This window comes from Odontomachus brunneus, unplaced genomic scaffold (assembly GCF_010583005.1).
Source record: "Odontomachus brunneus isolate Ranch 3 - 2012 unplaced genomic scaffold, Obru_v1 Obru_scaffold_072, whole genome shotgun sequence".
NCBI classification, from domain to species: Eukaryota; Metazoa; Arthropoda; class Insecta; order Hymenoptera; family Formicidae; genus Odontomachus; species Odontomachus brunneus.
This window is the reverse complement of record NW_022639522.1, coordinates 977679-1002331: the sequence shown is the minus strand read 5'-3', so window position 1 is coordinate 1002331 and position 24653 is coordinate 977679. Positions and strand designations below refer to the sequence as shown.

General features: G+C 41.8%; 2 protein-coding genes across 13 annotated transcripts in view; one reads left to right on the top strand and one right to left on the bottom strand.

The window, feature by feature from the left end:
- The first annotated feature begins 691 nt into the window (after positions 1–691).
- On the top strand, positions 692–5710 carry LOC116846986 (dnaJ homolog subfamily C member 2). Of its 2 annotated transcripts, none has more exons than XM_032821490.1 (5): positions 692–922; positions 1326–1598; positions 2920–3304; positions 3374–4478; positions 4810–5710. In XM_032821490.1, exons 1-5 carry the CDS (start codon positions 874–876, stop codon positions 4858–4860), a joined length of 1863 nt encoding a protein of 620 aa, XP_032677381.1. In that variant the 5' UTR covers positions 692–873; the 3' UTR covers positions 4861–5710. The 2 variants fall into 2 exon arrangements, with proteins under 2 accessions (XP_032677381.1, XP_032677382.1); XM_032821491.1 differs by lacking the exon at positions 692–922 and adding an exon at positions 948–1081.
- Positions 5711–13111: 7401 nt separating this feature from the next.
- The window catches only part of LOC116847012 (muscle calcium channel subunit alpha-1), a 120108-nt gene continuing 108566 nt past the window's right edge, over positions 13112–24653 (bottom strand). For 3 of the 11 annotated variants that reach the window (XM_032821548.1, XM_032821549.1, XM_032821550.1), the window contains 12 exons: positions 24425–24579; positions 24053–24277; positions 23062–23266; positions 22823–22956; positions 22617–22718; positions 22350–22451; positions 22161–22279; positions 21850–21993; positions 19774–20162; positions 17777–18199; positions 15957–16045; positions 13112–15330 (listed from right to left, as the gene is read on the bottom strand). In XM_032821548.1, coding sequence (XP_032677439.1) covers positions 14980–15330; positions 15957–16045; positions 17777–18199; positions 19774–20162; positions 21850–21993; positions 22161–22279; positions 22350–22451; positions 22617–22718; positions 22823–22956; positions 23062–23266; positions 24053–24277; positions 24425–24579 — 2438 coding nt within the window. In that variant the 3' untranslated portion in view covers positions 13112–14979. Of the gene's footprint in view, positions 15331–15956; positions 16085–17776; positions 18200–19773; positions 20163–21148; positions 21193–21849; positions 21994–22160; positions 22280–22349; positions 22452–22616; positions 22719–22822; positions 22957–23061; positions 23267–24052; positions 24278–24424; positions 24580–24653 lie in introns of those variants that run through there. The other 8 variants (XM_032821552.1, XM_032821553.1, XM_032821557.1 and 5 more) reach the window with 7 other exon arrangements.

Here is a 24653-nt window from a genome sequence, read left to right as displayed (position 1 = left end):
CACTGAGTGCGCATTAAGACTTGTTTACAGTACATTCTTATATTTAAGATCGTGTCTTAAATACATATTTAAAAACATTTTAACTAATAAAATGATTCGTACGGATGTTATACATATCATATTATGATTAAAAATATTTGAGAATTTATTTGAGAATTATTTAAGACAATCTTTAAATATAATAACATACTATGAATAAGCCTTAGTGCACACTCAGTGCACACTAGTGCAAGCAACCGAATTCGCTATAATTTATGAAAGTTTTATGAAAGTCTCTGCTACGAGCCGCCACCATTCTCGAAGAATCGAGATCGTCGTACGACAAAACAAAGGTATTTTTTATTCTGTAGTTTTATTCATCAGTTAGAAGACATATTTTGAAGCAATTCGCGATTCAAGTAAGAGGTCTTTTATTTTCTTATTTTAAATACGAGTCAATGACAGGTCGAAATACATTTACATACTTTTACATTTTAAATAGTAAAAACAAACCAAGCATATTTTTTAATTTCATTAATGGATTAATGGCGGATCTGATAAATTCTTATCTTAATTTACTAACGAGAAATCAAAGATATGATCCAATGATAATATGCTACTGTAAGATGAACATTTGAGCAGAACAGGTGATGAAGCAATTCAGATTTGGAAATATCGCGTCAAGATGATCGATCCTTGAGCAAGAATTGAATCGAATCTCGATTCACTCGAACATCACCCATCTCCAGTTCGTGGGGCTGTCCTTTGTCGCAGCAGAGCGGTGCGCCGCGCATGCATTAATGTGCTGATTCTCGTGGGAGATGTACGGTGCGTGATCCGTTGCGTGTTCGCCGTATGATATCAGAATTATAACTCATCGACGATCACACGACGATGACCGGCACCGGGAACGAGGATTCTGCTGCCTTTAACTCCATATCCGGTAAGACATCGCGACAAGCGACTCCTTTCATCGCGCGATACACCGGTCAAGTGAGAGAGAGAGAGAAAGAGACAGAGAAAAAAGAGAGAGGTTAGGTTCGTCATAGCACAGCGGGTTTTTCGGTTGGCACTCGCGCCTTTCACCGCGACTTTAGTTTCGGTATGTCGATGAATATGCTTAATTCGTTTCTGATTTCGCCAGAAATACACCTTAATCGCGCTGTACTCGCGTGATTTCGCGTGAACATTCCCACAAATTCCCTCTAAGATTGATATTGATGTGCGGACATCGTGTGTTCTCAATTCTGCTTCTCAATCCGCGATCTTACAGACATATGTGTCCATCGCGTCACGATGGCACGTGAGAACTTTGTACTCTTTTGCTTGAATTGAGTGTTTTGCAGATCCAGGGAAGGCCAACACTAGCACGGCGGGACCGGTAGTTTTATATTCGACTGCGTTGGCATGGCGAATTCAGTTCCATCGCAGCCTTACGCGCGGCAGTGTCTCGGAATCGTCGGACGACGAAGAGGATCTGTCCCAGTATCAGTTCGAGGACGACCTCGATTACCTCAGATCGCTGGATCCAAGGGACTGGAAGGATCAAGATCACTACGCTGTCTTGGGCTTGAAGAATCTCAGACACAAAGCGACTGAAGATATCATCAAGAGAGCTTGTATGTATAATATATTCACAGTAAATACAGATTGTGTTCCTATATTCATTATCAGCGCTACACATACAAAAATATTCTGCTATTAAGAAAAGCGATTACTCATTTTACTCATTTTTTCTTTTTTCTTTTAATAATATTTATCTTCAAGAAAGAATGTATTCTTGATAATAGTCTCAAAATATATTTATCACAAATTTTAGAAGAGCTCGACAGAGCACTAGCAGGTATTCAAAAAAAGAATCTATTCTCTCTACAAAAATATTCAAAAATTTTATCGAAGAAAAATTTGGCTTGTTTCTATGTAGCGAGCAAGCCAAATTTTAATTTTAATTTAATATTCTTGGTTGAAATGCTAAACCTACCAGGACTTATATATAATAATTTATTACCATTCAGCTATATACATTAAATAGCCAAGAAGGGGACTTGGTTTACATTAAACAACTAACTCACACATTCCACACATCCTCCATTCTTTCATCCTTTCCATTCTTCCATACTTTCTATATCTATATCACATTAAATTCTCCTCTCTCTTTATTCTTTCCTTCACCCCTTTTCTCTTTATCCTTTTTCTTTTCCTTTATCTCCTTCTCTTTCTTTCTCTTTGATTTTACCCTCCCTTTCTCTCCACATTCTTTTTAATACTTTCCCTTTAATCTCATCGATTTCATCATCCCATATCCTTTCTTTTCCCCTACCTTCCATACTATCCATCTCCTCGAACCATCTCTTTCCCCACTCACATGTATACATATAATGATACATCTCATCCTGCTCCTTCCCACACATTACACACCTTCTCTCTTCCTCCTCTAACCAATACTTATTTTTTAACTCCAGATTACCACACCTTAACTTAATAAGCGCCCTCACTTCTCCCCCCACCTTTGCTCCCATCCTTATCAAACTGCTCTTTTCCAAATACTTATGTCCCTCCCCTATCTTCCTTATATCTTTATACCTTTTATTATACTTTGCCTCCCTAATCTTACTTTCTATCCACTGTTTTTGCACGTCTCTTTCTCTTCTTACTATCTCTCCCTCCATATCCCACCCTCTTTCCATTCCTTCCTTAACTCTTTCTACACCCCATCCATTCCTATTATAATAACTTTCCCTTTCCTTCCAACTTACCAGGACTTAGAATATATGTTAAATAAATTTTATGTTTATGATAAACTCTCTTATAATAGATTTACAGATGCAATATGCATTTTTCTGTATACTATAGATTTTCAGTGCTACCAATAATTTTGAAACACAACCCCTATTACCAAATAATATCTGTTAGAGCAAACATCTAATACATGGGTTATAGACAAGCAGAAGATCTTGAAACACCATCCTGATAAACGTAAGGCGATGGGTGAGGAGATTCGGCCGGATGACGATTATTTCACGTGTATAACACGAGCTTGGGAGATTCTTGGTAGCCAAATGAAAAGACGAAGCTATGACAGCGTGGATCCGTACTTTAACGATAATCTGCCGGAAGAGAAGGACTGCCGGCATAATTTCTACGAAATGTTAGGCAAAGCGTTCAAAGACAACTCACGGTGGTCCGTAAAGAAGCCTGTACCACAATTAGGTGGCCCGTTCACGATGCGAGATAAAGTGGAGAAGTTCTATTCGTTCTGGTATGATTTCGAATCGTGGCGCGAATACTCTTACCTTGACGAGGAGGACAAGGAGAGTGGTCAAGAGTGAGTAGTTCTCGATAAGACGATGACGAGGTTTTCTTTGAAGCATACTAACAACGAAATTTATTGCAGCCGGGACATGCGCAAATGGATCGAGAAGAAGAACAAAGCCACTAGAGCTAAACGAAAGAAAGAGGAGATGGCGCGGATACGCACTCTAGTAGATATGGCTTACAATATAGATCCTAGGATAAAGAAGTTCCAACAGGACGACAAAGATAAGAAAAACGCCGCGAAGAGGGCGAAGCAGGAAGCGGCGAAAGCCAGACAACAAGAAGAAGAGAGAATAGCCAAAAACGCAGCAGAGAAGGAGAGGTTGGAAAAAGAGAAGAGAGAGTCTGAAGAGAGAGCGAAGATGGAGTTGCTGAAGCAAGAACGGGAGGCTCAAAAGAAAGCGTTGCGTAAAGAGAGGAAGGCACTCAGGGACTTCTGCAAGGCAAACAACTATTTCGCTAAGAGTTCAGCAGAGAACATCCGACATATGGAAAGCGTGGAGAAGATCTGTGAGTTGTTCAAGCTGGCACAGCTGGAGGAGGCGATGAAGAAACTGCACGCCGATGGCAGAAGCGCGTTCCTCAGCATTGTCGAGGAAACTGAGCGGCACATTGAAGCGGAACGTCGAGTGAATGTAATGAATAACGATGCGAGGAATACACCCGAGAAGCAGACTAAAACATGCACCGCGCCCTGGAGCGAGAACGACCTCCAGCTCTTGATAAAGGCGGTCAATCTGTTCCCCGCCGGCACCAATCAGCGTTGGGACGTAGTTGCTAACTTCATCAATCAGCACAGCAGTTCCACTAGTGGAGTCACTCGCGAAGCTAAGGAAGTCTTGGCAAAAGCCAAAAGTCTGCAGTCAACCGATTTCAGCAAGTCAAGTTTGAAGGAGCAAGCGAACAAAAGGGCTTTCGACAACTTCATCGCGGAGAAGAAGAGCAAGGAAGCGATCGAGGAGAGAATGCCAGCAGTCACGGAACGTCTGGATCACCCGATCGCGAACGGCGTCGGCGCCGAGACCAAGGAGACGAAAAAGGAACCAGCGCCATGGACACCGGCAGAACAAAAGCTCCTGGAGCAAGCGCTGAAAACGTATCCTACCACGGTCCCAGACAGATGGGACCAGATCGCAGCGTGTATACCCACTAGGACGAAAAAGGAGTGCATGAGGAGGTATAAGGTGAGCATGTTAAAAAGACATAAGCTATTAATATAACACATTATCAATGACGCTTATTATACGTAACTTTATAAAACCGATAAATAAACAAAAAGATAATAGATATAAGAAGTACATTGTTATCTAAATGTTGAAGCAAGAAATTTGCTTGCTCGCGTAACGAAACGAAACATAGTCACAAGAGAATAAAAAGAAAAATTTCAAGGGATAACGTTAGGAGAATCATCTTACGCGTTATATGACATCAAACAAGAATTCGCGTAATTTGCGAATGAAGCTCAAGTGCGAACGGTGCAATCTAATTGGTTTCTTTTCTAATTCTCGTTTGCAGGAACTAGTGGAGTTGGTTAAGGCGAAAAAGGCGGCGCAAGTGATGAAATAATATTAGCTGCGCGCTAAGTCGAAATTCTCTCATAATTTATTGAACTCTAGTTTACGAGCGATTTCGATCTCACGATCGATCGTTCCCTGATGCATAAACAAGAATTATAATCGCAAAATTCGTGACTGGGCGACTACCTTAGCTTCGATTGAGTGCCAGTTCGCGCGCATACCTGTGCCTTGCTACAGCCCACACGTGCACGAGCTGCACGGAATACGGGAAAAGCTCATCGACGTGTTCCGTTCTGCGGATCTTGCGCGATTCCGCGGGCATCACTTGGAATCACCACTATGGCACCGTGTTTTATTCCTGCGTACTGTGCGATGGATGTACCTTAAAACCGTGCTGCCGATCATTAACTTCCGTGCGCAGAAGCTTGCGACCTAGAAGGGAATCTCTAGGAATGTAGGAATTTTCTCTAGGAACTTTCCTTTTGCAAAATGGTTTCGTAACCGACCTACACATTGTGTACGTACTGTAAGATAGAGAGAAATTGCTGACAGACGTTTAGAAGAGACGGAAAGAAAAAAGAGGAAAGAGAAAGAAAGAAAACAACGGACTTTATAAATAAACGAGAAGGTTTTAAGAGATGCCCGTTGAAAAGTTCCTGCGCACCACCATCCTCTGTGAGTAACAAGTCCTTTATCTATCCTTATAATGTTCCGGTCAAATGTGATAAATTCATTCCCCCAATATGTTTGTTCATCCCCTTCTCCCCTTCGTTTCAGAAATTATTTCTAAGATTTATAAAAATTACTTTATTCTGGCCAAAATTCGTGAAAATGGTTTTTTATCACATCTAAAGAAATCTGAAATTTATTTTTATCCCGATTAAAATTGGTGAAAATTATTTCATTCCTGCTAAAGTTTGCGAAAATAATTCTATTTCCATTGTAATCCGTGAAAATAATTTTATTCCTGCTAAAAAAAAGACTTGCGAATAGGACGATTTACGAGCAACTTCTAACAGCTGTTATTGCAAACTATAAAGAAAATAGATTTTTCGTGGTAAGTACTGTCGCTGAGATGAACGACACGTGAAGGGATTTCGTGAAAGAGATCTCGTTTCACAATCACCGTTCAGTTTTATTTCCTACTTTTCACTCTATACTTCAACATTCCAAATTTTCAGAATATCCCATATCGAAACACATGGCAATAACGCGCGCTGCTATAAACTTACGAGCGGCGAATATAATTAAGACGACGCGTGTCCGCAGTGTATACGCACCTAAGATAGTCTAAATTGAGTAGATGAATATAATTATTGTGCAATTTGTTTCGCGTGTGTTATCGCTAAGTCTATGTATCGAGCGGGTTTCTCGCGGTTTCTACTCCCAACATTCTTCATTCGTTATGCTCACACTATACCCGCCACTATACGGCGTCACCCGCTCTGTGTTAGTAATGTCTCATTAGTAATTATCATAATTAATATCATATATACACTCTTAATTCTGTATCTCCAAATTAGTAAGGTAAAAGGAAGTAAAGTAAAAGTATCAATGTCTGGACACGTACTTAGCATGTATCTAATTCTGGACATTCTTGTTGCTTTGATTCTTTAACTACGAATATATCAACTTTAAATACGAATTTTTAATCTTCAAACATAAAATATTTGTATATATATTCAATATATATATATATATATATATATATATATATATATATATATATATATATATATATATATATATATATATATATATATATATATATATATATATATATATATATATATATATATATATATATATATATATATATATATATATATATATATATATATATATATATATATATATATATTGAAAGTTTGAATATTTCAATATTTTAAAACTAAAATAACAAGCACGTCTAGAATTAGGTACATGCTAAGTACGTGTCCAGGCATTGATACTTTTACCTTACTAATTTCTAAATGGAAACGACATTTCGAATTACTCACTGATAGGTGATACTTTTCCTGATATATTAGCACGAGATAATACACACAGTGATTCGATTGGAGATACAATTCATGATCCTTTTGTTTAGGAGCTACAAAACTTCCCGTACATATCTCTGATATATGTATATATATATATATATATATATATATATATATATGTACGAAGTACCTATTATATACAAATGTACCGCCGACACATTAGCGGGAGATCGCCATATAAGGATACATTATATAAGCATAAGTCGTCAGAACGTCGTCAGAGTCATTAGGCACCACGTACCGCTCGATCATAAGGTTAAGCGACGCCTTAGGGCGATCAGATGAACATGAATTTTAGGTAACCGGTCGGTTGCCGGCTTGAGATGGTCCAATATCTAGTACATTTCTTGTACCGCGTAAGTTTTGACAATTGAAGACCTCCTAATTTGACGGTACTATCTTCTTTTCTGTTTTTGACGGTACTTATGTCCCTTGTAATTACGTAGAATTTTTATTTCAACGTGTTTCACCTATTTTTGGCGATGCATGCTTAAGAGTATAACTTCCGGCTGCTTTATATAATATTAATTCCCGGCTATCAATCATTTTTTTCCTCCCTTCTTCGGGAACGAATCGGGAAACTATCTCTTATTACACACTCTTATTACAGTAGAAATACGCGATTGGTCCTGCTGAATTCTGGCGTTCTCTACGTGTCTCAGGAAAAACACATGTATACATGTGTATATCTACAGTCGTAATTTATACAAGACGCCCAAACGAGAAAAAAATATCTCAGGGATAAATTCGTGCCTCGACGAATCTTTCCCGCGCTAGGTCTTGCCTTGCCTCACTCTTCCCAAACCCCTTCTTGTATTTTTCTGCCGGTTATCGATTCCGCTTAGCCCTCAGGTCCGTAAACTTTCCTCACGGTGTGTGACTCTTCGTTATTTAGCCTCCCTGATAGTTTTTCAGTCTCACGGGATGGAAAATTTTGGTCTCTCTATGCGCGCGCGACTACTTATGTACGCGCGACGCATACATTCACGATAATAAACTTCATCACTATGTGGTAACGCAAGAGAGAGAGAGAGAGAGAGAGCTACAAATATTCTATCGAGATTTCTCGCAATTGATACCGCGCGTGCAGTGATCTAACGTTTCGATGTAAATCTTGATCCATTCTAAAACGGTATAAAAAAGACAGCCGTTGATAAAGGACGTCTCGCCGTTAGAAAGACATCGAAAAGTGAAATGCGCAGAAAAAGGGCACGTCTGCCGCGCTGAGCGGAAACGCTTCTTTCTTTCTTTTCTGCATTAAAACACCGACTCGGTCGATCTTTGCGCCGAATGCCGGAATCGCAGAATCCAACGACGCTCTCTCTTCTTCCTGGATCGTCTCGTCGATCTTTTAACATTCCAACGTGTGTATGTGTCTTAGTGGATGGGCATGCGTACGTATGTGTGTTTCTTCGTGGATTATAAGCAAAAAAGATCGATTGATTGCACGGGTGGTTAATTGCTATGACAATTTTTATTCAGACATCATAAGATATAAACAGACTTCGGATTTTAAACATTAGTGGTTCTGGACCGTGGCGCTCCATTTATTTCTTTATTTATTTAATCGTTTTTTTTGTCTCCTTTGTATTTGTCTTCGTCGTGAGAAGAACAGACTGCGAACTCTATGTACTTTACAGAGCGTAAAAAATTCTTCTGCCACTACTTGGTCATGTTCGGACCCGTAGTCTCTGGTTTACACTTATTTGCTCAGTTATCGTCTCCGACTCTTCTAATTTTACATATACGTATATGCGTATATGCAATGTATGTATATATGTATGTATGTGTGTGTGTATGTATGTATGTATGTATGTAGATGTATCTATATTATATGTATCTCATAGCAGTGACTGTTTTCGTTTGGTTGTCACTCTCGGGTGAAGAACCGAACGGAAGGAGGAGAAAACTCAAGTGAGACTAATATATACCCGTCAAACGTGGGACGTGCAACGCAATCGACGACGATTCGGGGTAAAGCAAAAGTGAGGACGAGGAGAAATCGTTGAAACCACCACCGCGATCGTTCGTAGCGACCTCGATCCCTACGACGTTCGCCAGTGCAAGCAACGGTTTTTTTTTTTTTTGTTTATGGTGTTTGAACAACGCACCGTGAAAAGAGAAGAAAGAAGATAGAAAAATCAAAAAACGGGAGAAACTTAAGGCGAGAAAATAGACAGACGGTCTTGCTCACTACGTGGTGTAGGGAAAATTCACGGAGAGAAGGTGTGCGAAAGAGAGAAAGAGAGACGAAGTGGAGTTCGTGTTTTGGTCGTAGAGACGCCAAGAGGCTTTCAAGGAACGTGGTTCTGAAAGTATCCCAAACTAGTCCGTAGTAGTCCGAGTGAACGGATTTGTTAATCGGCCGCTTCGCGTCTCGCTCGATCGGAACTCGCGAGAGCCGCGGTCTCCCCCTCCGTAATTGACCGTCCAGATCCTATAATTAATAGTTCGCTAATAAAACGTTCAGCGCGGCCGAACCTCGCCTCAGGGCGGCTCGGGATTGTATATAAATCGGGGAAAAGATCGAAGAGCTCGCGACAAATCTCCAGAACCACGCACGACTGAGTACTTATAAAATTTACGAGAGCTTAAAAATTTGTCAACGACTATAAGTAACATTTACGTAGTTTTCAATGTCTATGCCTCCGGTGCTCCTGACCTCACGTTTCTGCGTGCCCCCAAAGTCACTCGTAGCGCAACGCACACCGATAATTTCCGATCGCTTGGAAAAATTGGAGGCTGTGCACCGCGGCACACGACTGCGGCGCCTGTTAGCGAGTGAACTTTGTGCGTGAATAGGGACGCGCGTTATTTCCGAGAGATTTATCCCGATGACCGTCGTGTGAAAATAATATCTTGAGCGAATTTTCATTTGCACTCAAATATTTTGTCTCTTCGCGGGAACACACCCGATCGTCTGCAAATCGATAAAGCGTGCAATCTGCACATAGAACAAAGAAATTTGCTTGAATTGACCAAATATCTAGTGAAATATGAACGAACCAGAATTTCAATTTTAAACACACACACACACATACATTAATAGTTCTGGCGCTTTGTTTGTTTATTTATTTAATCATTTTTTGTCTCCTCTATATTTGTCTTTGTCGTGAGAAGAACAGACTGCGAACTCTATGTACTTTATAGAGCGTAAAAAATTCTTCTATCACTACTTGGTCATGTTCGGACCCGTAGTCTCTGATTTACACTTGTTTGCTCGCTTATCGTCTCCAACTCTTCTAATTTAACATATGCGTGTATGTAATGTATGCATATATATATGTATGTAAATGTATCTATATTATATGTATCTCTGAAATTATCAGAACTCTGTTTTGAAATTTCAGAGATACATATAATATAGATTAAATTATCAGAATTCTGTTCAAGTTAATAAGATTCTGGTTAACAAATAAAATTTTTGGTTAACCAACCTTCAATTTCTTCAAATTGAGTTGTTGTAAGTTCTGGTTAGCTAGAAAAATCTTATTTAGTTAGTTAGATTTTTGTTAACTTGAACAGAATTCTGGTAACTTCAACCGGAATTTCTGTTTCGTTCATATTTCATTAATTATTTGGTTGATCCAACCATTTTTCTCTGCATCCCGTGCAGTTGTTTCGCGATTTCTGATCGCGTCTTTTTCGCGCTGAAACGGCTCTTCGCAAAAATTCATGAATCTTCATCTCGTTGTTGCAGTTATTTTCTAATTTTTTTTTGTTTCCTTTCGCGACATTACCGATGTAACGTAAACGTCTGGACTGAGTGGAGTAACTTTTCGCTTGATCGCCAATCGTAGGTCGAATCGCTGATAAATCTCTCGCAAACCACGCGCTCCCCGCCCGGAGATCAGACTAGCGGGAATCCATAAAGTAGCTTTCGTAAGGCTCTCCGTACCGTTGAGCATGCACGAGTGGGTGTAATCGGGTTAAAAGAGATTCGACGATCCGTGATTCGCGATCTAGATTTGTGTGTCCGACCGTCACGTCTGAGTATTTTACACAATAAAAACCAACGCGCCGCGAGATCTCCACGCGGAGAACAGTCGCACGCGCGCGCCTTACTTATCCAGATAATACAGGATGCCTTAGAGTCATCCTAGACATGTCCAAGGTATCCTGGGGAGTGCCCCGGGGACGTCCCATGTGCGCCTAGGATAATCTCCTGACACTTGTGCTATCTGGGTACTTAATCCTCTCCTCCCGCCCCCTCTGTGTCCCTGCCCCTACCCAGTTTGTATAGATTGCCATCTATATATAGATACAATATATAATATAATATTTATATATATATATATATATATATAATCTCGAATATATATATATCTCGCGCAGCGCTATTTATCGGCCATTCATCCTCACGCACATCAGCGGAAATATACGCGCAACGTGTTATGTACACAATTACATACGAATAATAATATCTATATCGTCACAACATCAGTAGTGTACACACTCGACTCGCAGCTCTCCCTCGCAATAATTCGCAATAATAGTCGTACTTTGTCTAAGTTGATAAAAGTCTTCTCTGGTCCGAAAGAAGTTATAGATACTTAGGCACTTGTTATCTCATCTAGAATCCATCGTACGAATCGTAATCGTGACTAGTAAACCGTAATTCATCAGAACAAGGGGCAACGATAGTAGTAATTAATAATGAGAGCAATAAGAGGAGCGATCGTATCCGCCAACGTGTGTCACGCGCGCACGCGGTTTGTGCGCGCGTGGTTTATGTGTGTTGCGTGTGTGCGGCGTCGTTCATACTTTTTACCCTCCTTTAACACTTTGTGGCCCGAATTTTTTAAGCGCGTGTGCATCCTCGTGGACGCACAGCTCGCTCGTATGATACACGCTTATTAGAAAGAAGAAGTTTAGCGTCCAATGGACGCTATTATAGTGAGTTGATAGGAAGTTATCGCGTCAAGTATAAGGTGTTTACTTACAGGATAATAATAGGTATTCTATGTAAATTGTGCCGTAAAGAGGTTTAACGGACGACAAGCCTTATAAAAGAGGGTATTGGATCGCTGGTGGGGAAGCAGACTGATCGAAATGATCGAGAGAGATTCGCCTCTGGAACAATTGTCAATCTAGTCTCCTCCGTACGGCGTAGATCGGTTTTATAGTTTTCCTAATTCCTCAATTTCCCCGTCGTCTTTGACGCATCGTTTAGCGATGTAATCAAGTATCTAGTTTGAGATGAGAAGAAACACATTAGTCACTCGAATATATCTTAATACGTTGACTGCCACGCTGATCGTTTCAAAGCTTAATTAAAGTTTGAAGAATCCGAGAGATACGTTGTAAATTGTGATGCATACATCCACCAGCCAATTATCAATAGATCTGCAATTTATGATCTATGAGGTCTGTCCGGAACGTGCCCGACCTTATACTATACAGAAGAAAATGAGCTTAAAATGATTTTTTAATTTCGAAAACAGACAGAAGTCAGACGAAGCTGACTTATCAGGATTGTACGGAGACTGACGGATTTGGGATATGCCGTGTTTTGAATTTTCGCGGAACGAATTCTGTAGTCACACGACTCATTCCCAGATCTTGGGTTAAAATTTCAGAAACAATGGTTTTTGGAATTTCAAGGTTTCGTTCTAACTTTCGCATAGTCAAATGACGATTTTCATTGATTGCAATTCGCGCATTCTATATTTTTGGGTGTTCTGACCATTACAGTCCTGCCAGAACGAGGGTCACATTCCACTGAAGTGCGGCCATCTTTAAATAGTATAACCATTCCTTGATTTGTGTTTAACTCATAGATTCATCCCCTTAAGCCTTACGAATTATACTGATCATTTCCGAACACAAATGGTCAAGTTTTTGGCAAAATCTTATACAAATTCGTTGTTTGACGCGCTCGGCCATTGTAAAAATACGATGCTCTTGGATATTTACACAACCGTTATCGACCGAAAAGCTGTAGGGCCGTGCTGTGTGACAGAGACACTCACAAAGGTTCTCCCTAGATGAAGAATACTAGAATAGTTTTCTAAAAACCTAGATATATTGACAAACAGAGATATTAACGTAGGCTGAATACTTTCCGGACAGATCTCTGTTAGATATATGTCTTTAAGCAAGATTGGATAAGTTAACTTGTTTTTTTAATTAAGTTAAGCCAAAGTTAATGGCTTTGAAAATTTAACTTAGTTAAGATAAAATTAACTCATAATGAAATTAATTGAATTAAAAGTTAAGTTAATAAAAAAAAGTAATTAAAAAGTTAAAAGTTAAATTTGTTTCATTTCATGACTTCAGGGTTTCAGTTTTACAAATAACGGAAAAAACAAATATAGACCTTATTTGGAAACATGTTTCATTTACAGATACTTATTAAATTTAAGTAATAAATTTTTTTCGAAATTTTTATCGGACATTTTTCCTGGAAGATTGAGAATGAGTTCTCCTATACTGAACAGTCTTTCGATGTCTCGCGACACTTTTATGGCATGGTGAACTTCAAGATAATCGAATTAAAAGTTAATAGTTACCGATAAAATGTAACTAAGTTAAGTTAAAAGTTAAGAGTATAAAAATGTAACTAAGTTAAGTTAAAGCTATTTAACTTTTTAACTTAACTTTTAACTTTTTAACTAGTTACTATCCAACCCTGTCTTTAAGGCATTAAGTCGTTTCATTTGGCTATATCTCTGTTCTTATTAAATTGTACAGAACTTTCTTTTATTACGTCTTATATGCAAATTTTAGACGCAGTTATAGAACAGCGCCGGTCACCGGTAACCTCCATGGCAGTTAACGTGTTAACTTTGAAAAGGGCTTAATGTTTTCTTCATTACCCTCTTCTTCATTAAAATTGAATTGGATACGAATAAATAAGTAATATGTAGCAGACCTTAAGCATGTAAAAGCCAATAGTCGAGATAAGGATGCAGACTTTACGGGTCGATTACAATGTCGCAGTTATATTTATTAAGGTCATAACACTCGTCTAAATCAATCGTATGTACCTACTTCTCTCTCTCTCTCTTTCTTCTTCGCGTAACCTCATGGAAAATGAAGAGTTTTATTGAACTTGTCAATGAAACTTTTCATTTTTCACAAGTTTCACGCAAAGGAAATAGGTACATGATCAATTCACGGAGCAGTGCTACGATCGCAAGACTTAAACGACCTTTTACAGTTTAACAGGGCGAATCCTAATCTCTCATTTCGATTCGTTCGTTTCCGGAGAATACACGCGGCGTCTGTCGTATCGTCCCTGCCAAGACGAGCCGATCTGAAAACGGAGATCGATATTAAACGAAGACAATGGTATCTCTAAAGTGTTCTCAAAGAAATAAACTCAATTCCATTTCGAGAGCCTGGGGTGCTCCGTCAAATTGTTTTTCGTTCTCGCGATAGCCCGACGTCGAAAGACAGTGATGACGACGACGACGATGACAACAACGACGACGACGACGACGATCTCCTCTCTCGTCGCGGTGAAAATACATCTTACAAAGTGTATGTCCTCGTAGCCGAACGAGCAGAATTTCTTCGGAACTCCGTCCGGTTGGAGACTCACACCTACGCTGATTTCAACATCAAGTCGACCTCAGACTCGGTATCATCAGACGCGGCCCGAAGTGTCGAGACGAACGCTCATGAGACGCGCGCAAAATCGATTAGAAAATACTCGTTGAGCGACATCCGGACGTGCGCAAGCCAGATCGTGTCGCAAAACGAGGACGACGCCGTCCCCGAGCTCGTCATCGCGAGTTTCCCGCGCTTTTCCGTTCGCCCAAGCCCAGCGAGCCGATGTTCTCTTCTTCGGTAGCATCTGTGCTTCATCCGCAGCCTGACAGCAGTTCAAAACGATTCAAAGTGTCCTCGAACTTTCCGAGCAACTGCGACGGTCGAGGCTCGCGATCTGGTTCCGTCGAATTCGCGCGACCGGCTCGGGTCCGCTGGAGTCCTGGTGGTGACATCGCGTTATTTCCTGTGACCGCTCATCGCGGTTCGCCGATCTTCGCGACGACGATCTTGATCCTTCGGCGATTAATCCGTGGATGCGTTTACGGAAACGGTGGAGGAAGAGGAGGGGGAGGAGGAGTGCTTTCGGGTTACGTGGATGATTTTCGCCTCGACTGCGACTTCTCGTCCTGCTAGGACGGCAGCTGTCGCTGCTGCTGCTGCCGATTGCTGCTGCTGCTGCTGCTGCGAAGCTGATGGTAACCTCCCTGCGGAGGGTAGACGGACAGCTGGCCGCCGCCCGCCGACGACTGTTCCTGCAACGGCTGGTAGTTGATGCCGGTCGTGTGCTGGCTCCACGGCTGCTCCACACCCTGTTGAAGTTGGTAGGACAGCGGCTGACCGCGTCGCTCCTGCAGCAACAGCTGATGCGCCGCCCGATCCATCTCCTCCCGCGTCATGTCCAGCGCCTCCTGCATCTCGCGCGACGTATACCGCACGAAGTCCGGGTCGCAGTACTTGCCGAGGCCTTGCTCCGCCAGAACCTGTAGCACGACCGCACGTGCGAGACGTCAGATATGAACAGGCTTGGGAAAATTGCTTCTTAAAAAAGTCACATTCGCGCTACCGTTATTTATTTTGAGAAGTGACTCGCTGTTTCTCAAGAAATCAAGTGTTGAACCTTCTCTAGGTTTAACCAGGTTTCAAAAACTTTACAACCTGTTGTTGTTCTTCTTTATGCATGTATTCTACACGTACAAAGTAACAGTGAAAGTGATAATTAATACTGATTTAATACTGATTATCACTTTTGATGAAAAATATGATACCTTTACCAAGTCATTGAAATGATAACTCGTAACGCGTTACTTCCCAATTCTGGACTATTACAAGGTCGAAGAAGTATCTTTCGAGTTGCGAAATTCAACAATTTCGTTTAGAAGAATTTTTTTAAATTTATTATTGTGCATTTCGCACAAGAATTATCCTGATTATATATTATGCCCAGTTTCATATAATTATATTACGCATTTATAATTAATTAGATATTTGACGATATCTGATTTGTTATGGAAAAAATAACCGCACGTAATTAATTATATAGATGATCGTAATTAACTACACTTTCAGTGCCCCTGAATTTTACTGTATCGCTCATTTCAAAACTCACCCGACCGACGAGACTCTCCGCACTTCCGATGACCTCGAAATTCGGCTTTCGGTCCGCGGGACTCCCGGGCAGGCTGTGGGACAGGCGCTCTGCGCCGATGGTTCCGTTACTCTCTCCAGCCCAGGGAACTGACGAACGAGGAGAGGCGTCAGAGTTTAGCTCGAATCGTCACGCCCTGCCTCCTTATCATCTCGATGCGTTTTCGATAGCTCTGGCTATCATTTCGATTGGCTTTTCAACGGGTACAGCGCACAAACTCACACACTGACGGATGGCATACGAATGCGTCTCTCAAGCTTCGCGAATTCACTGGTGTTAGGTGAGCCGAGTTGCGGTTAGTAAAAGCGTTAGATAGAGAAGTGCCGAGTCTGTATTAAAATGATAGTTTGAAAGCTGGCAGAGCGCGTGCTTCGAGCAGCGGTTGACTACCTTGAGGTCCACGTCTCTCTTCGTACTTCTATCGATTTCTCACTTGGAAGATCTCCTCCCAAGTGTGTGCGGATTACTCGAATGAAGAGTGATGGCACCTTGCGCGTCCGAAACATTTGATCTCATAAATCAATTTCGCGCCATGTATTATAAGCATATTCACGCTTCATTCGCACAATCCTCTTAGGCTGTTTTGTATTTCAGGGAATTTTAATCGTGGAATTTATTTTCCAAACATATTTCTAGGAACTCGAGGAATTTTTAAGGAAGAACTGAAGGGAAGCCTGAAATAGGAATATCATTTGGAGGGACGAATCGAACGAAATCCACCGTAAATGTAACAGAAAGATAAAATTATTGCTCGTTTCCAAGCATACTGATATCCTCTGGTGATGTTAACCCTTTGCGATCGATAATTCACCGATATCATTTTTTCCACTATTGAAAGAAAGATCGATAGAAACAACTCGAATCGAGTTAAAGGAATTCGAGAGTTGTATAATATACAGTAAACTAACTATCCTATTTATGTTTCAGTTTCGTCAATCTTTTACTTTTTCATTAAATTTTGTAGTTCACATTGCTACGTCAGATATTATCGATCTGACTCAACTTTTTACTCAATTTGATTCAATCGCAACTTATGGAACAAAAGTGTAATCTTGACACTCAATTCTCTTTACTCGATTTTTGTTCAATGTACCAAAGCGTCCCTATTAAGGAGTTTATTCATTTCGGTTAAAGTGTTTAAAATTAACGTAGCATTAAAAATTTAACGTAGCATTTATTTCGCAGTAAAGCACATTCGTAGTTAAAGTTTCATACAATTTGTTCACTTTTATGAGAAACTTAATATCAAATATTGCAATTTTGTATAAACAACCTCATAGTGGAAGCAACATAGATGATCACTTCAGTATAACTTTGCAAAAAGTGATACCATCCAAATAAAACATATCATTATAAATATTATATATTAGGAAATCCGAGAAGAAGAAATAGTGTTTGCTATACCGTTTTATATAATGATCCATTGTAAATCAGAAAACTGTTGTTTTATGCCTTGAGTAGCATTGTAGTAAGTGAAATGTGTGTGGCAAATGAACATTTATTATTTAGATAGCGAAATATGAAAATTAAGCGTAAAAACGTAATTTTTCTCGACAAATAGTGAATAGCACCCTTTGACGCGCAACTGAAAAATAAGGACTCTTAGGGGTTCTGAAAATGTATACCTGGTGAATAAACTCCTTAAACAGCACCGAACTTTCTATCTCAAGACCGAGTCGGAAGAACAATTAGTCCCGCTTAAAAGAAATAACGTATCGCAAAACGCGATTCCGCCCCAATATTATGCGACCGTGAAGGGTTAAGTCGTGTTCTTTAGTCACCTCTGCCGTGGTAGGACGCTCGGTGCGAGAAACAGGAAGCGTAGACGCGCCATTGCCGCGAGTCGACGTCGGCGAGGAAACCGGCCACGGCGATCGCCTGGGTCTGCGCCATTTTCAGGCCGTTGGCGACGGTGCGGGCGCCGGGGCTCGTCGCGGCCGCTGACCCCGACTGACCATCACCACCACCACCACCCGACGTGGCGGCGTCGGTGTCGTCGCGCGACCGGAAGCTCGCCGGGGCTGATTTGCCGCCGGCGGTCGCGGCGTCGCGGCGACCCCGACGCTTCGACGGCCGGGCTAGCACGGTGACGTGGGGCCTCCCTGACGTGCCGCGCACCACGGCACCCTCCGAATGGTTCCACCTGCCAGAATCGCTCGACACGCTTCCCGTGGTCGTGTCCTCGTCGTCACAGTCGTCTACGGCTGCGTGCGAGCGGGCACGGGGTTCTTTTATCAGTGAGAGAAGCCTGACTCGAGAGTCTATCTCTGCGTAAGCTTCACTGTGCTGGCGAACGAGAGATTCCGATTGAACTATATCATATAATAATGGGAAATCAGAATCGATGAGGGTACAATTTCGATTCGACACGGGTCGATTCTGCTGATTTAGTTGGAACACATGGAAAAAAGTCAAGAACTCGATCTGTAAATTTCTTGAAGTGAAATCTCACTCGAAACAAACCGATCTTGTCCCCCCTGCGACAATCGGGAGAAATGATCGACTGTTTCGCCAGTCTCTTTGACGCCAGCACAGAGATGAAACATAGTCTGAGCCTGATCTAACACATCCAGAAATTATTTGGAACAGATAAATATGCACGAAATATATATATATATATATATAGAGAGAGAGAGAGAGAGAGAGAGAGAGAGAGAGAGAAAGATGAAAAATGACAACTGGATGAGAAAAATACGAGGAGTACACCGAGTCTTCTAAAATTCCTCATGGGTTGATCCTGAACTCTTCTAGTTCATCTTCAGTTTTATCTTTTCTTTTTTTCTTTCCAACGAAAACAAATTTGACAACACACGATTCGGGTGGGTCTATATTCATTGGAGAATATCGAACTAGCTAAATTATACTGATGCTGAACACACCGATACTAGACATGCGTTACGTCAATTCTAAAATATTTCGAGCCACGACGTGTAACATAAATCCTGCGCTAAACCTACGCTAAACTTCCCGCTACTTAAAACTTCCAGGAGCGAAAGCGTCCAAAGCGTCTTTACATCTATTCTCGATATTTAATTGTAAATTCAGTACATAAGCTCTCGAATTACCGTCACGTATTTGACCCCACGACCTAATCGCGCTGCTTGACACAATCGTCGAACCCTTAAAGAATTATACGATGACGCAAACCGGCTCCAGAAGACCTCCATAAAAGCTTCCTCGCATAATTGAACAGTTCAGCGCGACATTAGGTTAACTCTCCCCCTCGAAAAGATTAACCTAAATTTCATTTCCCTCCTTCTAAGATTAATATATTCACTTGACTCTCGATTAGATTTCTCTTCTAAAAGAGGTGTTGCAAATAATGAAAATCAAATTAAAGGATTCAAGGATCAAACATTTTTTTCCTTAAAAAAATAAGATTTTCTCCTTGTTTCTCAGAAAGTGAAAACTGATGAAATATCAATCTTGGCAAACAGTTAGAACTGTTAAGAAAACACTTATTCAAAAGATACGATTGCGTTACGGTAACTGATAAATAAATATAACTCCATTACCAAATCGTCATTGAACAAAAGTAACTTGCAATGATCACGATGTTATAGTAACGCGTGGCTTTCCAACTCTGCAAAATAACAATCAAAAGTGAATCCAACGGAGCCTGCTGATACACCGAGAGTTAAACCAGACAAACTGCCAGACAATTTCCCCAAGGCCTGCCAAGGAAACGACTGACCACCGGACCGAATTCGTCGACTCGTGTCGAGGGGCATCCGCGCGAGCTCGCGCGAGTGAACAGACGACCGGGGCGGTCTCGTACCGTGATTGCTCCAGGCTGCGCAATCGGCGCAGCAGCCCCGCGTCGCGTAGGTATAGTAACAGTTCGTCCCGTTGGACGAGGAAGCAGGGCTCGGGCTCGTCGCGGAGGTCGAGGTGTTCGTGCTCGTGGTGCACGCGACGATCGTCGCCGCGACGCCCGGCGCGCCCGTCGTGCCTGTTGCCGTTGCCGTCGCTGCCGCTGCTGCTGCTGCGGTTGCCGATGCCGCTGCTGCTGCTGCTGTTGCTGCTGCTGCTGCTGCTGCTGCTGCTGCCGCCGCAGCAGCGGGGGTGTGCGCGGTGCCGGTGCTCGGAACGGTGGACGAGGAGGGTGGATTCCGTCGCGGCGGAGGCGTGGGTGGCGTCAACTGCCGCTCGATTCCGTCCTGAAGACTGCACGAGCGTGCACGCGCGCGCGAGAGCGAGCGCACACACACACACACACAGCGCGCGGGCAAAGAGAGAAAGAGAGAGAAAAAGAGAAAACGTAACGGCCGCTCTTAGTACATTAGTGCGCGTGGCAAGGTCTCCGCGCCCCTCAACGCCTCGAACGAGGAATACCTGTTTTTATTTATTTTCTTACTTGAATAGTAAAAAATATTTCCACAAAGTGTCCAGAATAAAGCTTCGAAAAGTGCGTTGATTTGCACTCAAGAAGTACCAAATTTCCCTTGCTTTCCCTTACTAAGGGAGTTTGCTTATCTCCTTTAATCTCTGCTCATCAAGGTCCAATGCACCTTATGTTTTTTTTTTGTTTTAATTTATTATGCATTCTAAACAATGAAGGAAAAATTTCAAACTGTTCAAACAAGCCGTTTTTGAAAAAGATTAAAGCTGCGCTTTAATTGCACAATCTAAAAAGTTGTTTCGAGGATAATTAATATCCTGTTCATCGGGCAACGGTCCCAGGCGAGCTTTCGTCGAGGCGTTTGGGGGCGGTTTGACAAGCGTTATATATCGTCAAAATATTGCGTTAATCTACGATCAGTACGAACAACATGCGATCAGCTGGACACGAGCGCTACCACGCGCGGGACCCAAACGCATCCGCGTGAGATGCGTGTACGACCCGCGCGTCTAATTGTCCTCGCGGTCTTGCGGATCGACTCCCGTTTAACCAGTTTCTTCTCGCGCGAGCGACAGCCGGTCGCTCTTTCCCACATACACACACGCTCGCACGCACGCACGCACAACACACACACACACACACACACACACACACACATATGTAGGAAACACGTGGAGCACACAGTTGAACGGGGATCATCATCAAAGCGTGATTAATGAAAGACACATGCAGGCGCGTAGACAAGCAAATGCGAAACGGTCAACGAAACGGAAGCCAGCTACTATGATCGCAGAGCCCTAACTTGTCTTACCATATTCGCTATTGGGATGGAGATAGTTACCGCTACCCGATCCACTGAAACGTACGACAGTAAACAGAAAAGCGAAGAGGATGATGAGAAACGATGCGAATCGGTCGCGACGCTAAATCGTCCGCGAAGCGAGTACTCTCCCCCGCGAATGGACGATTCGGTTGTCGATCGCGTCAAAACGCGCCCCGGGACCTTATCCTGAGCACACAGGGAACGCCAAACATGCCTTCTCAATTCTAGGTTCTGTCTTTTGTATATAAGCAACATACGTAGAGCGTCGTTTCAGCGTGAGAATCGGAAAGATGTATATAGCGTTCGCTATTCGTCCAGAGTACGGTCCCCAGGTCGTGACGTCGACGAGACCCGTGATCCGACATCGTTATCGATGATAAACACGCCGTCGCGTGTCCCTGACAAAAAAATTATGCGAGAAAAGGAACGAATGAGACGAAATGAAACGCGGCCGGATCTAAGGAATCGTGATACTCGAGATACACGTCACCTCGAGACAGAGATCCGATTTAGAAATTTGATCGGACGGACGGACATCGTGCATGCGCTATGATGCGTGATAACGAGAGAATGAGAGAGTTCGTCGTAGATGAGAGCGTAACCACCGATTACACTCGGACGAGACAACGCTTAACAGAAATAGGACACTCGCTGCAGCTTGTCGCTCGTGTGCGCGCTCTTTTACTTACTCGACCACTTTGTACGTGCTCTGATAAGGCGTCTGTTGCGCAGGGTTGCCGAAGACAGCGAGCGGTCTCAGGGGTATGTTCTCCTCCATGCTCGTCAATCGTGGATCCATTCCCATTTGATTCATCGCGCCGTCGCTCAGACCACTAACAAACATTTTTTAATATAAATTAACTGATTGTTAAGAGACACGAAAGAGACACGATAACTACTTGATGAGTTCTCATCTCTTCTCCTTTTCAGCGTCTAATCTCACCAGAAATTATACTAGCGAAGTATGTATATGTGTGCATCTGTGTGGTTGAGAACTTACCCCGCTACATTTGGCACAACTTGATGAGATCTCGCAGTGATTTGATTGGCAGCATCCGGGCCACCAGTCCGTTGCAACGAGGAATACGGTAAAAAGTCTATGGAATTGGTCGGGGAAGCCTGCAAAAATACTTTCCATTAATGTGAGGCTCACGACTTGGTAGAGAATGCGATTTTGAACCTTACGCACCTTCGCAGTGGTGGAGTTCACTTTCAACGATCTTGCCCTGTGAAAGCTGTGATGTCCTTTGCGCATGCTGGACCACACGCTACCAAAGAGCGAGTGATTTCTCTGAAAGAATGTCCTTCCGTTGGATTACATAGCAAAGGACGTTTCCATCGAAATGAAAGTTTGGAAATTGTGATTCTCTGTCGCATTCTAATCATTATTATCATTATTTCATTATTATTGAATAGCTCCTTGCATATAAAAGTATGCCGAAAACACGAAACTCACCCTATGCATAGGCTCCGGATTGTCATCGAGGAGTTCTTCTAAATTACCGGAAATTGCGCGTTTCAACTCGGGACCAGCTTCGTGTAATGTTCTCAACCCGGCCTTTGAAAATTTTAATCGCGTTAGGTAACGTCGTAGAATATTCAGTCGTACAATTTTCTAGCTTTGGTCACACAAAATTCTTTACCGATCCTCGAAGAACTCACCTGGAGAGTCACGGTGTTGTGACAATCCTTGTCGCCGTCTTTCATTTCCTGTTCCTTGCGTTTCTTGAATCGCCGGAAGTAATCCTGGATGAGGAAGGTTGCGTAAAACTTGCCGACTGTCACCTCGTCTTCCACTGAAAGAATCGATTCGGCGTAAGATTAATATAATAATTAACACGAGAGAGAGAGAGAGAGAGAGTGAAAGTGAACTTGCTCCTCTGTCGGAAACGTTTCCTCACCTCCTGGCGGCGGAACGACCTGATCCAGGAGCTTCGGACTAGTCCTCTTCCAGATCTTCTTGATTACCGCCCTGAGCTCGGCGTTCGCGTCGTCGATGTTGCCTTCTGTCTTGATCTTCAATGACGTCCTCACGACGGCAAACAACGTCGCGTTGAACAGAACGGTGCCGTCGCTGTTCAATGGCATGTTCATCGAGACGAGTCTCTGAAAATTGAATTTAAAAATTAGACTCATTAATTTCAAAATTAGCTTACTATTACTAATCCATCCCGATTGCACAGCAATTTTTCAAACTTGGTCAAAATTCCCTCTTTAGAATTTGATGTGTCATACCTTGATTTATAACGTCAAAAGTGAGAAAATATAAGTTAAAAACTTCCTCAAAACACGTTGAAAAAAATAATTTGTAATCAGTCGACTAGATCCGTAAAATAATCTAAATATCTCACTTTGACTCCAACAATCAATAAGTAGCCATAAAATGAACGTGACAAAATCATGAGAGATTATTGATTGTTCGAATAAAAAGAAAATGTTCAGGCTATTTTATAAGTCTGCTTGATCGATTATCGAAGTGTCATTTCATGAATTCATCTTTTTATTTCAATATATTTTGCAAAAATTTTTAAAGTGTATTTTCTTACTTCTGATGTCATCAATCAAGAATTTCGCGGCGAGAAGCCAGAAGAGCCTTTTATACGATGTTATAAAATTAATTAAAATCGAAATAAAATAAAGATACTCCTCAAGTAGCACAAAATGTCTTGAAATCACCCTGTATGTGCGTAGAATAATAACCTAGGACACTCTCTCGAACATATTCTGAATGATTCTGATACATTTTGTATTATCTGGGTTGAGTAATGTTTGCAGTTTAGTGATTTTATTTCATAATATCAGTGCAATTATTCAGTAGTCTCTATATATCATTGATTCGCGTCAATCTTGATTCGCGCAACTATAAAGTCTTCATTAGGATCGTCTACCGACCTTACAAGCTACTCTATGAGGACACAGCTTCCCGAAACCTAAAGGCGGTGATATCTTCCTCAGCAACGTTACCACGTCGAGATGCTTAATACGTCCTTTCGCGTCAGGATCGTACTCGGACCATAGGCGAATAAATTCGTCCAGATGGTGCGGCCCGAGGATCGACCAGTCTCTCGTTAAGTAGTCAAAGTTGTCCATGATAACGGCGACGAAGAGATTGATGATCTATTTTCAGAATGATCAGTACAAATATGCGGAGATAAATATACAGGAGATTTAAAATTAAAACTGAAATTACGATCATAAAGTCGGAGATTTAAATAAGAAAGAGGACTACAAGTAGTTAACAAGGGCGACCACTTTGACACTTACGAGAAATGAACAGAGCACGTAGAAAGATATGAAGTAGGGAAATGCAATGTCCGATCCGCAGCCGTTTGGATTGTCGAATTCGTCGCTGTTTGGATCGCACTTAACTTTGGTCGGCGCCGCCGAGCAATCCATCATAATTTCTTGCCAAGACTCGCCTATAGTCGCAAACGTGCGTTTGATATTAATAACGCATCATATACATTTGATCATTATATATATATATATATAT